We start from the raw sequence: 13,517 nt of genomic DNA, 5'->3' as shown, positions 1-13,517 counted from the left end.
GCTGACCTCCTCTGACCTTTAATTACTGTTACAGCTACCTAATTTTTAATGTTTAACTTTTCCCTCACTGCAGTTGTTAATTTCCCTCTTCACTAATTGATTCACACTTAAATGGCCCGCTTTTCTACTATTAGAAACTTCTAGGCAATGATGCAAGTGACAACTCAAAACTTTTTAAGAAAGAAATAATGAAAGGAAGAAACAAACAAACAAATAACACTAAGTCAAAACCCAAATGTCTCGTATGATCTTTGTAGTTTCAGATTTCCCAAGGGTAACTGAACAACCGCCTGTGTGTGTGTGTTTGGTGTGCAACCTTGCATGTGGTGTGTATGTGTGTGTATGTGTTGTGTGTGTGTGTGTGTGTGTGTGTGTGGTGGGTGTGTGTGTTGTGTGTGTGTGTGTGTGTGTGTGTGTGTGTGTGTGGGGTTGTGTGTGTGTGTGATGCGTCATATTGTATAATGTCAGCATGATACACTCTATGATCAGTATTACCCCTGAGAGCTCTGAGGTTTGCAGCCCTGGAGGAAAATCCAACACGTGTGTGTTAGCTGTCGTTTTTAAATGTTGTTAAGTTACAATTGTATCACTGCAGCACTGTGTGATTGTTTGGGTGGGTGTGTGCATGGGCATGCTTGAGGAGAGAGATGGAGAGAGAGAGAAGATGAGAGAGAGAGAGAGAGAGAGACAGAGAGGAGGGAGAGAGAGAGAGAGAGAGAGGAGAGAGAGAGAGAGGAGGGAGAGAGAGAGAGAGGAGAGAGAGAGAGAGGAGGGAGAGAGAGAGACAGAGAGAGGAGGGAGGGAGAGAGGAGGGAGAGAGAGAGGAGGGAGAGAGAGAGAGGAGAGAGAGAGAGAGAGTTAATCATAAACAATCAAAGCCCATTATAATGATTCAATATTTCAGCAGAAAGCTGCTGCCAAGTTTTCAGGCTGTCAGCCATTGGTTGTGAAGATAAAATCAAGTATTTATTTTTCTTATCTCATCAAATAAGGGTACATTAGGAATGAATATTCATTTATCACTTCTCTAGAAGTGATAAGTGTGAAAATAGTGGATGTGAATACCATTCTTATTGTGCTTCCGAATTAAAACTTTTATTTTGAAGTTGCTTCACAAACACATCCATTCGTTTTGTGAAGAGAATAGTTTGGCAGTTGTTTGCAGTGCAAAGATTGTTGTTTGTTTTACAAAAGCAGTTTGATAAACCAACAAAGGAAAGCTTTTCTAACATCCGAGCATCCAGCTTTACAATACCATAATAGCATTACTTTATCACACTGTTTATTGTTCAGTGAGATTGATTACCTATATCGAGCCATTTTCTTTCTCTGCAAGTTGATTTTCTTACAGAACTGCAACCAAATGTGGCTTGAACAAATGAAATGTATCTTAAACTTTGTGCTCTGCCTGTGAAAATGTTTGTCACCTATGTGTTTATAGGATTTATGTTTAATGGGCTTAACAACAAAATACTACCAGAGAGGTCCCTAAAGTAGCCATCAGTGCATTTTGTCTTCTTTTTTCGCTCTTTAACATTTGAATACATTTATTTTCAGTGTTTTTATTTTCCTTTCTTTTCTCAGTTATGTATATTACTTAGTATGATATGCAACTTTTAGAGAGGAAAACCAAACCCAAGATAAAATGTCATTTTGAGTCATAAATCTACATTCTTTACCTCATTAAAAGGCTGAAAACTTACAAAGAAACAAAAGAAAAACAACAGAAAAGAACACCAAGAAAAAACCAAAGTTAAAAAGGAGGAGGAAGAGAGGCAGTTACCATCATAATGACAGACTTACCAGAGGCTTAGGATCGGTGAAATCCATCCTGACACTCGTCAACTGTGTGACAGCTAGCTGTGGGCCACACACTCACATACACATACGCCTTCATGCCATTCTTTGAGTATTCTATTCTTGTGGGCGTACTTACATCTCAACAGACAGTAAAAGTGTCGAACAAATGCGCACGCACACACACGCACGCACGCACACACGCACGCACGCACGCATGCACACACGCACGCACGCACACACACACAAACAACACACAAACACACACACACACCACTGCTCACCTTGAGATGTATTTGCCCAAAGCGAATCCTGGAGCATGGTGGAGCATGTGTTACAAGATGACAGACGTCTGGTGGAATGTCAGGTTTTAAAGGCGACGAGAGAGGGAAGAGCAGTGGATAAAAACACACTGCCATTAATGGAAGAGGGGATAAAAGGAAGGGGGTGAAAATAAATGGAATATGATTGCAGGGCCGGCTTGGCGGTACTGCTAATGTGACACACATGCCAATGAAGCACAGCGTATTGAATCTGATTGAGGGAGCAGGAGCGATAAGAAGAGAATAGAGAAGGACAGGGACACTTGAAAGGAGGACAGACACAAACAAAGGGATCAAGATAAAGAAACACAGAGACAAACAATGTGTGAATAGGATTTAGTTGAATTTTATACAATGTCACAAACATCTCTGCTGCTCTCTTTAAATCTTTACCTCTGCTGGCTACTTAACAAGAGTAAACACATGGATCGTGTGTTTGCACCGACCTGTGTGCCTCCACTCGTTGTTTTTCCTTTTCACAATTAGAGCATTATTATGCTACAGTTAACCTGATGACAATAGGCTGTTGGAAGGGAGCAATTAATTGAACCTTTTGCAGGTTTGATTTCATTCTCTGACACATCAAAGTAATAAAAAAGACACCGTTCACATTTTTATACTTTCTCCTCACAGCCATTTTAATGTCGCCTCAAGCTTTCTTTTTAGAATCTGTCAGTTCATTAAAATTTTCCAACTTTTTTGACAATCAGGACTGCTGCAAATTCTCATGCAAAGAAGACAGCTGCCTCAGTATGGTTTCTCTCCTCTGCCGTTGTTTTGAAGAGTTCTTGCAGAGACTTTGCAGACTTTGCATGAGCTTTCTGTGCCTGGACCTATGCAGTAGACGGGTATATAGCATAAATTTACTGCACATGCATAAATATCAGCTGTGCAAAATTCCCATTCACAGAGAGTCTTGTGTGAGTCATAAAAAGTCCTACTTAGGAGACAAAGATGCTAAAACAGAAACCGTCAGAGCCGCAATGCTGTTTGTGTAAATAATCATTGCTACATCATAAAACATCACCTATATATTGTTCAGCTTGGTACCTCTATCTAAATATCAACATATATTCACGTTATTGACATTTGACTCCACAACACAAACCAAAACACAACCCTTTATCTGAATGTCACCATGTCACATGTTGACATTAATTATCAGCATGACAACATGGCTGCCTATGTTTCATTCGTGTTTCAGAGATCGACCGAGGAGGCTGTGGAGATCCTGGGGTGCCGGCATTCGGTCGTCGTAGCGGTGATCGCTTTCAGCATGGTGACGTGTTGACCTTCTTCTGTCAGTCGGCCTTTGAACTAGTGGGAGAGAAGACTATCACATGCCAGCACAATAACCAGTGGTCTGGCAACAAACCAAGTTGTATCTGTGAGTGGATTATTACTCATGTTACTATAACTGTCTTTGTTGTACTGTAGAGAGTCATCTCTATTCTTCTTCCTCTTTGCTGTAGCGCTATATCTGTGTCTGTACCGTTTCGCTTTCATTTGTTGACTTTTTATCTTTCAACCTAACCTTTTTTCCTCCTGTGTTTCTTCTTTTCTTCCCTCATGTTTACAGTCTCATGTTTCTTCAACTTCACGGCTCCATCAGGGACTATATTGTCCCCAAACTACCCAGAGGAATATGGGAACAACCTGAACTGTGTTTGGTTGATAATCTCTGAACCAGGAAGCCGCATTCACCTCCTTTTCTCAGACTTCGACCTGGAGCCCCAGTTTGACTGGTTGGTGGTCAAAGATGAAGGTAAATATTTTTCTTCATTTCAAAAAGCTTGGTTCCCAAACAAAGCCCTGATGATGTAGAAAGGGATAATCTTCTATTTGAATTCTGATATATTTCTTGGTACATCAGCTTTGGAATAATAACTACAAACGGGGCACTCTTGTATAAACTTGTAATCTAAGTTTGCATTGGAAAGGTAAAGACATTTTCAGACTGGCACTGGATGATGAATGGTTGGCTGGCACCCTGCATAGAAAGATGAATAGCAATTACATAGTTGTTCCTCATTGCAATAAATGTTATTGATTTAACTTGAATCAAGTAAAGCCCTGGTTTGACGTGATGGTCATAAAAGATGAAGTTGTGTTTAATTGACTGGCTGGAAACTTGTCCTCTGAAGGGATGTTATTTTGCAGCACTGTTGTGAAAATTGCTGGACAATTAGTGTGTTGCGTTGGGTAAATCAGATTTAAAGTTGTTGCATCAAAGTTTCTTTATTTAGTTTAGTTGTATGATATTTCACTGCTGCCACATGCTCACCAGATTCCTGATTAGAATTTAAGCAAAAAAAAAACTCCTTCTCTGATAAATACGGTTTCCTGGAATGCATCCTGATTTGAATCTTTGTGACATTTACTATTCAAAACTGAATCTTAAATCATCCCCCCATCTGTTACTATATACAGCTTATCACATTCAGGGTCATGTGGATGCTGGAGCCAATCCTGGCTTTTATTAGGAAATAGGAAGGGTATCACAGGGCTGTGATATAGACACATCACACAGACTCACTCACAACACACTCACACTATGGGCAATTTAGAGGGACCAATTACCTTCAAAAGCATATTTTTGGACCGAGAGGGAACTTATTCATGCAGTGGGAGACATGCAAACCCCCACAGAAAGGCCCAACTCCTGAGTTTAACCAGGAACCTTGCTGTTAAGTAACAGTGCTAACTCAATACACCACCATGCAGCCCTCAACCTCATAATCACATAGATAGAATAAGGTTACAACAGCAATCTAACTGATGACGTGAGAAGTATTGTTTCCAGCAGTTGTTAACTTTCTGTCATGCTTTAACGAGTCACAAATGAGTCATAAAGAAGTCAAGTGAAAGCTACAAGTACAAAAAAAATTAGCCACGATCGGATGTTGTTTTTAAGCTTGTAAAGGATAATTATAATGTAATTAAATAAGCATTTCCCTACTGTCAAAGTTTTGAATGTAAATTATTTAGATATATCACCATTCATTTTGCATATATTCTGCCAACATGTTGACAACAAGTCTGATGCTATAACTTTAAACAAAGGAGACAAAGTGAACAGATCAATATCATCCATAAATCTCCTGAGCTTGGAAACTGTATCATAAAATTCAGCCTTAAAATCGAACAAAGCAAGGTATGTCTTCTGAGAACTTAGTAAAGGGTTAACATAATCAGAAATCCATTGTTGTCTTATAATATAAGAGAACGTGGTGATAGACTGTTACAAAAGGCTTTTCTCTCAATCCCTCCTCAGATGAGACAACAGAAGACCTTGTCACTCTCAGCTATTATCATCGATTCGCTTTCCTGCTCTCTTGTCTGTCAATGCCATAATGAATACGTGAAAGAGCTTTTGGATTGCTGAAGAACAAAGCGACTGGCACTTTACTACTCAGACGTAGCTTAATTGAGTCTAAGTGCAAGGGATCCAAAAGTCCAGGTGAAGGAGGAAATAAAAAGAAAACTTTCTGGGGTTGCAGAAACCTCATTTCAGATTAGTTTTATTACTGAAGTGCACTTGTAGCTACTTTCTGTTTTTTGCAGCATTGTGAACTCACTGCTTTTCATTGTACCCTTTGTACTTGAATCCATGAAAAGATCTTTAATATTACTTATAATTCAGTAGATGTACTTAATGTTATCCAAAACGCACTGCAATCGATCACACTGATTGCTTTCTGTTATGTTGAAAGGATTGCATAGATTTTTAGCCGAGACGTTAAACAGCACCAACACAACAATCTTCAGCCAATATCAATACAGTAATCTTGTGTTATTCAAAGATGTGCTGATGTTGTATCTGATATTGTGAAAGCCTTAGAAAAAGCAAATCAGCAACTAATACAGCAGCAGTTAGGTTTTTGATGTCTCCTATAAGCATGTATCTCACTATGAGCTATCTCAATCCATCATGTGCATATTGTACCTCACCCACACCTCAGACACCACTTTCAGGAGGGGTCACTCAAACTATGTTACAAAGTCAGACTTTTGCATAGTGGGTTGTGGGTTGTACAAATTCAAGGACAATTTTATTTCATGCAATTCATGAGCGACTGATAACACAATGGATGATTAGATTTAGCTTGGCCATATTTCAAGATAAAATAGCAAATTTGAAACAACAAATTATGTTAGCATCTACAACTTCCTAACTTAAAGTACAATTGCTAGAAATAAATCCTTAGCTAGCATTGCATTAGCTAGGATGTCATCTGTCTTCTATTCTTTCATTGAACACTTACAAAAGTAAATGTTAGCTTTCAGTCTTTTCATTAGCAACACTGGCTAGTAAATGGCTGAATGCTAATGTTAGCTGTTACTTATAAGTAGATTTACTATGTACTAGTACCTGGTGGCTTAAAGTATTTTTGATCCAGATTTTTACTGTGTGGTCTTTTCAATTGCTGGTACATTAAAAAAGTAGATATGGTCACAAGTTCCCTCAAGTGATATGTCATGCAACTTGTAACACAGTAGTACATTACTGTGAAGCATTTGAGCTTAGTACCCCGAGCATGACGTCAAAGAAAATGACTCCATGTGAATGGTTTAATGCTTCTGTAGAAAACAAAAAACGTGTAAAAATGTAAACCTTGCATGATATGTTTGGTCACATAAACACCCAGTAGCAACTTTGCACACACATTTTCTCTGGCAGCATTTTGAAAGTTTGGATAGTGTTATTGTTTTTCTCTTGGTCAGTTATTTTCTCTAGGTCAGTGTTGCCAGACCTACCTCTAAATATCAACGCTGGGACCAGTATCACTTATGTCATTACCGTGAAACCTAGCTTTCTTTGTGACTCAACTTATCATTTCTTTCACTACTATTTCCCATGTTAGGCACAGTTTTCTTTAAATTCAACCCTTATTCATTCAATGCTTTTTCAGTTTAGTTTTTTTGTATACATCTTGCATATTTGATGCTCTTTTGTATTACACTTACTTTGAATAGCAATGTTGGAGCAACCTGGCACTGGAAATCTTTTGGGACTAAGCTCTGTCTTATCTTAAAAAATAGCTTTGAAAAGACCTGGAAAGTGTTGTGAAAAGTAGAATTAATCATTGTTGCATGTTGGACTTGAAATGTAAAACTATGATTGTAATAACAGAGTGGTTAGACAACACAGTTTCTTAAATGTCTTGAAGTGTCATCCTCTAAGGTAACAAATGAACCAACCAGAACAGAAGGTACACACATGAAACAATTTGCTATGTGGGTAGAGGACCTAAGTGGATGAACACAGGAAATGTCAGGAAACAAAAAGGCCACAATGAATAATCACTGGTGCTGCTTCTCCCAGCCGTGCCAATCTGCAGGTGTTTTCTGATGAATCACACTTCCTGCTGCAACACCAATCCTCTGGACTCCTGGTGGGCAATCATCAACAACAAGCATTGTGTTAGTTCTGGCAGAGAGAGGAAATTGCTCATGCCAATAGCTTATCAGCATCAGTTGACATTTATAATCACCATTCAATCTCAAAATAAATTTCCAATCACATTCAATCAAGACAATAAGGTGGTCTTTAAACCTCACAATTTCCCTCACTTACTCTTGATTATGGCGCTGCTGCTGGTGGTTAATCTGTTTATTTCTACCTGCTACAAGCTGCTGTTCCTGGCTGTGGCGATTGATTTCTCCATCAACCACCCCTGCATCCTCCTGTTCTAGTACCTTATTAGCATATTTGCAGAAAGCATTTCTTTCTCTGTGCATCATGTATACTCCATAGCTCTCTGATAGTGGCCTGCTGGGTTCTGTTCTGCGCCGCTCTTCAGGGTTTTATTGCGTCCCCGCTGAATCTTGTTGCTGCTGGTTGGATCATTGGTGAGCTCCCTCAATAGCAAGAGAGTATTCTGCCAAACAAAAGTGTATAGCCATTTGTTGCAGCAAATGGTCCAATGCTGTGACACAAATGTCTCAGATAGAAATGAGGTGAAGCATGGTTACAGCTGTACAGGCCAGTGGGGGAGGTGTAATGGTTTCTGGGCCATTTAGTTAGTGTACAGTGGCTCTTTTAATGGCTATAGAGCAATGCTTTCATACCAGAGCACACCTTAACATAGCAACCAGGTACAGCCATGCATTGCAGTTTTGTACCTGTAAGGGGATGATTGGTACTTGGAGCGAGATAATGCCCCCAGCCATGGTGACAGGATTGTCCAGGAATGCATGGTGTAAGACACATTCAGGTGAATAACAGTAATGACCTGGACACCACTATGCCTTGGAAGCAGCCTCTTTGGGATATGTTCAAATACAGCACTGAAGAAAAAAAGCATCAACCTTTAGCATCTGTTTGAGACACTGATGTTTGCCTGGTTCACTTTAACACGAGAATCTGGCAGGTGCCGTGCTGAGTCACCGCCAAGACATGGAAAGTGTTTTTAAAAGTGGTCCAATGATGTACTGAGCAGCAGTCTGCATTTTTCAGGTCGCAGAGATTATGTTTTGCCTGTTAAGTTTCAGGTTGTATATCAGTGGGTCAGTTAATCAATTATTCACCAAAACAATAGTGAATATCCAGCTGCTTTTGTACATAGGAATAATACCAGTATACCAACTCCCTGGTTTTATAATGAATATGAGTTATAATCATTATTGTCTGTATTTATAGAGCACTTTCAAAATCTGGCACTGGCTTAAGCTGATGGGGCATGAGTTTATAAATAGCATCTTTTTGTTTCCACTTATCTTTCTACTTTGACTTTTAATGTTAGTTATCACACATATTTTATTATCCTTAACTGTGTGGTTAAGAAGTTGAAGAAATATATACACTATCTGACTTCTTGACAAATTTGAAAACGACTGTTAACATAGTTTTTAACATATTCACAAAAATACTCATGTGCCTATAATTGTGCACGCAGTGTATAAACCTTAAAACTTTATACTTCAGAGACTCAAAAGAAAGTTTTTTTTCCAAAGTCTCACAAAAGTATCAACTGCAGGAAATATGATGCAATGAAATGCCAAAAAATAAAAAAAATCCCAGCAGCTTCTTTAAACACAACCCAAATAGTTGATTTTAACATAGGACCTGCCTCTAGCAAGGCTAATATCCAATCAGATTTACAAGTGGGGCCTATATCATCCTTGGCCATTCCTCTGGACAGGCTGTGGGTCACAGTCAACATTAGAATGGTATTACAGTTGTGGATAACATTAAGCAGAGGGCCATCTTCTACAAAATTTTAAAGATATTGACAATACATTATAACACCAGGTGGATCTTTAACTAGTAGGAAAGCAAGTTTTCATTCAATGACTTAAGGAAAAAAAAAAGTCTGAAAAACTTAGATAATTTTGAATTAACTGCCGCTGAAACCTCCCACAGTGTAATTGGGAATATAATGCAGACAATACTCAGTTTTAATCTGTCTTTCTTTGCCTTAATAGTTTGAATTAATAAATATGATTTGAATTCTGAACCTTTGACATTTTGTTTCGCCATTTTGCACTGACATCATAAAAGAAATAGTTAAGTGAGTTGGGTTTCTTTTGGTTCATTATATTCTTTTAATCAGAAAGAACTCACTGATTTATAGGTGATGTGTTAACAGTGCTAGCCTTTGTGCTTTAAACAAATGTTTTATATGGTATGTCCTTGAGAAGTGACTCATTAGATGCAGTAGAAATTGTATATCATTTGCATTTGTCTGCAAAGTTTGGTTTGAGGTTTCTTAAGTTTTGTACCAGACTTGAGAACGAAGTCATCCCAAAGTTGTTGTTTTATTCCCCCGTAGCCCTGATAACATTTAATAATATTTTAAGGTCTCACAGGGTGTTTTGTTTTCTAACTTTATAGGAGACCTCTACTTTCCTTTGAAGTCTGTCCTTGGCCTACTGGAACACAGACAAGATTAGATAAACACCATTAACTCATTTATCTAAACGTTTGTTTTGAACTGTGTTCTGTTTCAGGTCTGTCTGAGCCAACAACGTTTGGGACGTTCTCTGGCAAAGATGTTCCGTCACAGATCGCCTCAAACGGACACATGAGACTGGAATTTCAATCTGATCACTCTAACACTGGAAAGGGCTTCAATATCAGCTACACCAGTATGTGCTTCTTTCTTACCTATTTATTTCATGTTTACAACTTAATGTGTCTTAATAAATCTGTTTAAGATGTCTTTTAAGCTTAAGTGTTTCTACTGACAAAGTCAAATGACATCATTGCCAATTATTTTATTGATCACAACATTACATCACAACATAAGAGATTAAATTGTGGGATCTCTCCTCTGCATTCTGTGCATCTGACATTCATCTTCTTGATATCCACCTGTGGCATTGTTGGGTATAAAGCTACTCAAGTATTCAGCAAGAGCTCTACTAAATGTCTGTAAAAAAACAATAATTGGCTTTACACTCGATTGTTTAATGTTAAATCAAATTAAAATGCAACTTAAAGAATTTTTAAAATGGCCATACTTTCCTCAGCCCAGCATCTTATCTCATGAAAGATCTGTTTAAGATATTTCAAGAGCAGCTGCCATGTAGGAAGGTTATACATTTTAATGACAACAGTAACAATAGCAGCAAATTTCATGGTCAGCTCTTTGAACAAGAGTGGAAGAAAATGAGCTTCTTGTATAAAACAGATATGTGCTGGTGTGTGATTTTTCCTGACCTGAGACCCATTTGAAGTCATTTTCCTGGCATGCAATTACTATTTTCTTCAACAACTCAAGTACAGTTACTTACACCAAGTAAAGCTTGGTGTTCATAGTTACAATATAGTTTCAACAATGTATCACTTTTTCATGCCCCTAAATGATTGATACGTCGTCACTAGTGCAACAAGAACATTCAAGAATTCAGTTCTCTGTTGGAGTGCTTCGTGAGAGCTGCTCTCCAGGTTTTGCATCAGCTTTCTGGATACTGCTGTTCAGCTGAATATACAACAGGAACTTTTACATTTGCCAACTTATTAGTGAACTAATTTTCCAAATATCAGAGTTTAAAGGGTTTCGGGCTCATAAACGAAGTGTCATCTGACATCTTATAATATGCACTAAAGGCCATCGGAGCTCGCTTATTAAACACAGTAATTGGTCCGGTCGAAAAAGGTCCTTTCATTATTTACTACCTAAAACTGAATAGTACTTAGATGATTAATAAAACACCCATAAATAATGCTAAAGTTAATTTTGTCTGTCCTCAGTTTGACTAGTTCTGCCTGACTGATCATCTGAGTTCATGTCTTAAACATGCTCAACCTAGTTAAGCCTTTCCATTGTCAGCTTTGAACCTGACTACTGCAGCCTGTGTGTTTATCTGCTCTAAGCTGAACCGGTTCTGCATCAGTGACTCTGATTAATTCTCTGGGATCTCCATGCGGTTTTGCACCATTTCACACTCTGCCTACCAAATGACCTTGCCTCTGACTCTGTCAGAGAGATTACTTTTGACAAACAAAGATTTGAATGATTTATTGCTGTTTTAGAACCACAACATCTTTAATTAAAAAGTTATATCTATGATCTCAACATATTTTAAACCATGAAATACTTACTTTTCTTTCTTAAAGATAAGTTTTGATTTTTGTTTGGGTGATACTTTTTTTTGGGTGCACACTTTAACTACTTAGCTAAACTGGCACCCCTATTCATACATTGTTTAACATTCTAAACCCATTGAAAGTGGTTTTGTGATTTGATTACTGACCAAAACCAATCGAAATCATTCTTAAAAATGATGCACAAACACAGAAATCCTCTTAAGCAACACCTTTTCCTCAACATAAACAACACAATAAATTAAAAACAGAAAGTACTGTTTAAAAAGACCTTTATTCTGGAAGGAGAGTCAATTTTAACCACATTCAATGCTCATTTCAGAATGTCATTCAAATGTCTGATCATGTCATCAAAATTAGGCCTTTGCCCCTCTCTGGTATTAGGCCTCTAAATATTATAATGCAATTAACAAAAACATGCACCTACATTATTATTTGTATGACATGTAAAAAAAAATTTATATGATTTAATATTGTCGGGCTGTGCAATTCAGTCAGACAACTCACGCTATGTTGATTGAAACTTTTATTGCAGCAACAGCAAACGTTGTTTGTGTTATGCGTTCAGGCTTCGACCTTTTCACTCCTTGCAGATTAATTTTACATACAGTAATCTGAGGAGTGATGAGATAATTTCTTAAACCCTTTAGTCAGAGCCTGCTGGTCAATGCTGGGGAGGTGGTGGGGCTGAGAGCTTCAGCGCAGCACAGATGCAGGGCAGAGGTGGCAATGGCAGAGCAGAGGCAGTGGGAATGGCGCAGCTAAAATAGACTGCCATATTGAGTGTACGTTTTTCAGGGGATCGTGAGCAGGACACACGGCAAAGGGGAAACCAGTTCAGCTGCCTGCCTGAACTAGCTCAAAATGCAGGTGACGTGTTTATGTACAATTAGTGCACTTAGACCCAGAGACCAGTCAGAGAAAATAATAATGGTTATTAATATGTGACTGAAAGTGCTTCGTAATGATCTTATAGTACCCATGGTTAAAAAGTGTACAGATTTCCTTCAGTGTGATAACAGCTGCAGTCAAAATACTGTATTGAATTGTGCTTTGATCAAACTGTGTTGTCACTGCTGATAAACTGAGCATCACAATAATCTCTTATCGACATGCTTCAAAGATTTATTCTTCCCAAAAATAAGTGCCCATATTTATTTTCCATGGCAGCCTGATTGTCTGCTAAACTTCTTGTAAATTAAAGCAAAATGAACTATTAATTTTCTGCTCTTGTCATATTGTGTTGCAAAAACCTCATCCCTGTGTTACATGCAGTAATTGGTGCAAAATTACACCAAAACTCATTCTGTTGATGGAGAGAAACCAAGGTACCAGAAAATAATGGAAATCAAAAATAAAAGCTGTCCCTCATCCCCTCAAAAAGTCACCCAATACTGGTACAAAGGTACACGTTGTACAATGCCCTGACTTGAAGATGGGGCTCTAAATAGATAGAGAAAATGTCAACATATTGCAGTCAAAGTTAGAGGTCATCTTTTTATTTTGCTGTCTCTCCATCTAAATCCTATTATTCTCTGTGTTTTTTTCTTATGTTCAAGTCTCTCAAATCAAATTGTGATGATCTCCGTCTGTCACTCTGACTCAGGCTTCTTATTTTTTCCATTTTCTTAAATTCTCACACAACCTTGTCTCACAATTTCTCTGTCCAAAATGATCAAAGCAATCTTTTTCCACGATTAAATTTTTGTATGCTTTTTATCCTTGTATGTTTTTTTATATGTGAACATCTCTGTCTTCTTTTCATCCCTATCAGTTTCCTTCGTCCTATTCATGAAATCATATATATATAATAACAGTATTATATGATGTATGCATTACTATTT

The 13,517-nt window shown here is 38.0% G+C and overlaps 1 protein-coding gene across 1 annotated transcript in view; it reads left to right on the top strand.

The window, feature by feature from the left end:
* Positions 1 to 13,517, top strand: part of LOC117810667 (CUB and sushi domain-containing protein 1-like) — a 605,880-nt gene that overhangs the window by 444,263 nt on the left and 148,100 nt on the right. Inside the window, 3 exon segments of the mRNA XM_034680592.1 lie at positions 3,325 to 3,507; positions 3,700 to 3,885; positions 10,074 to 10,211. Of these exon segments, the coding sequence (XP_034536483.1) occupies positions 3,325 to 3,507; positions 3,700 to 3,885; positions 10,074 to 10,211 (507 nt within the window).

Source organism: Notolabrus celidotus, chromosome 3 (assembly GCF_009762535.1).
Source record: "Notolabrus celidotus isolate fNotCel1 chromosome 3, fNotCel1.pri, whole genome shotgun sequence".
In the NCBI taxonomy this organism is placed as follows: Eukaryota; Metazoa; Chordata; class Actinopteri; order Labriformes; family Labridae; genus Notolabrus; species Notolabrus celidotus.
The sequence above is the reverse complement of the archived record's forward strand: the minus strand, read 5'-3'. Positions and strand labels throughout refer to the sequence as shown.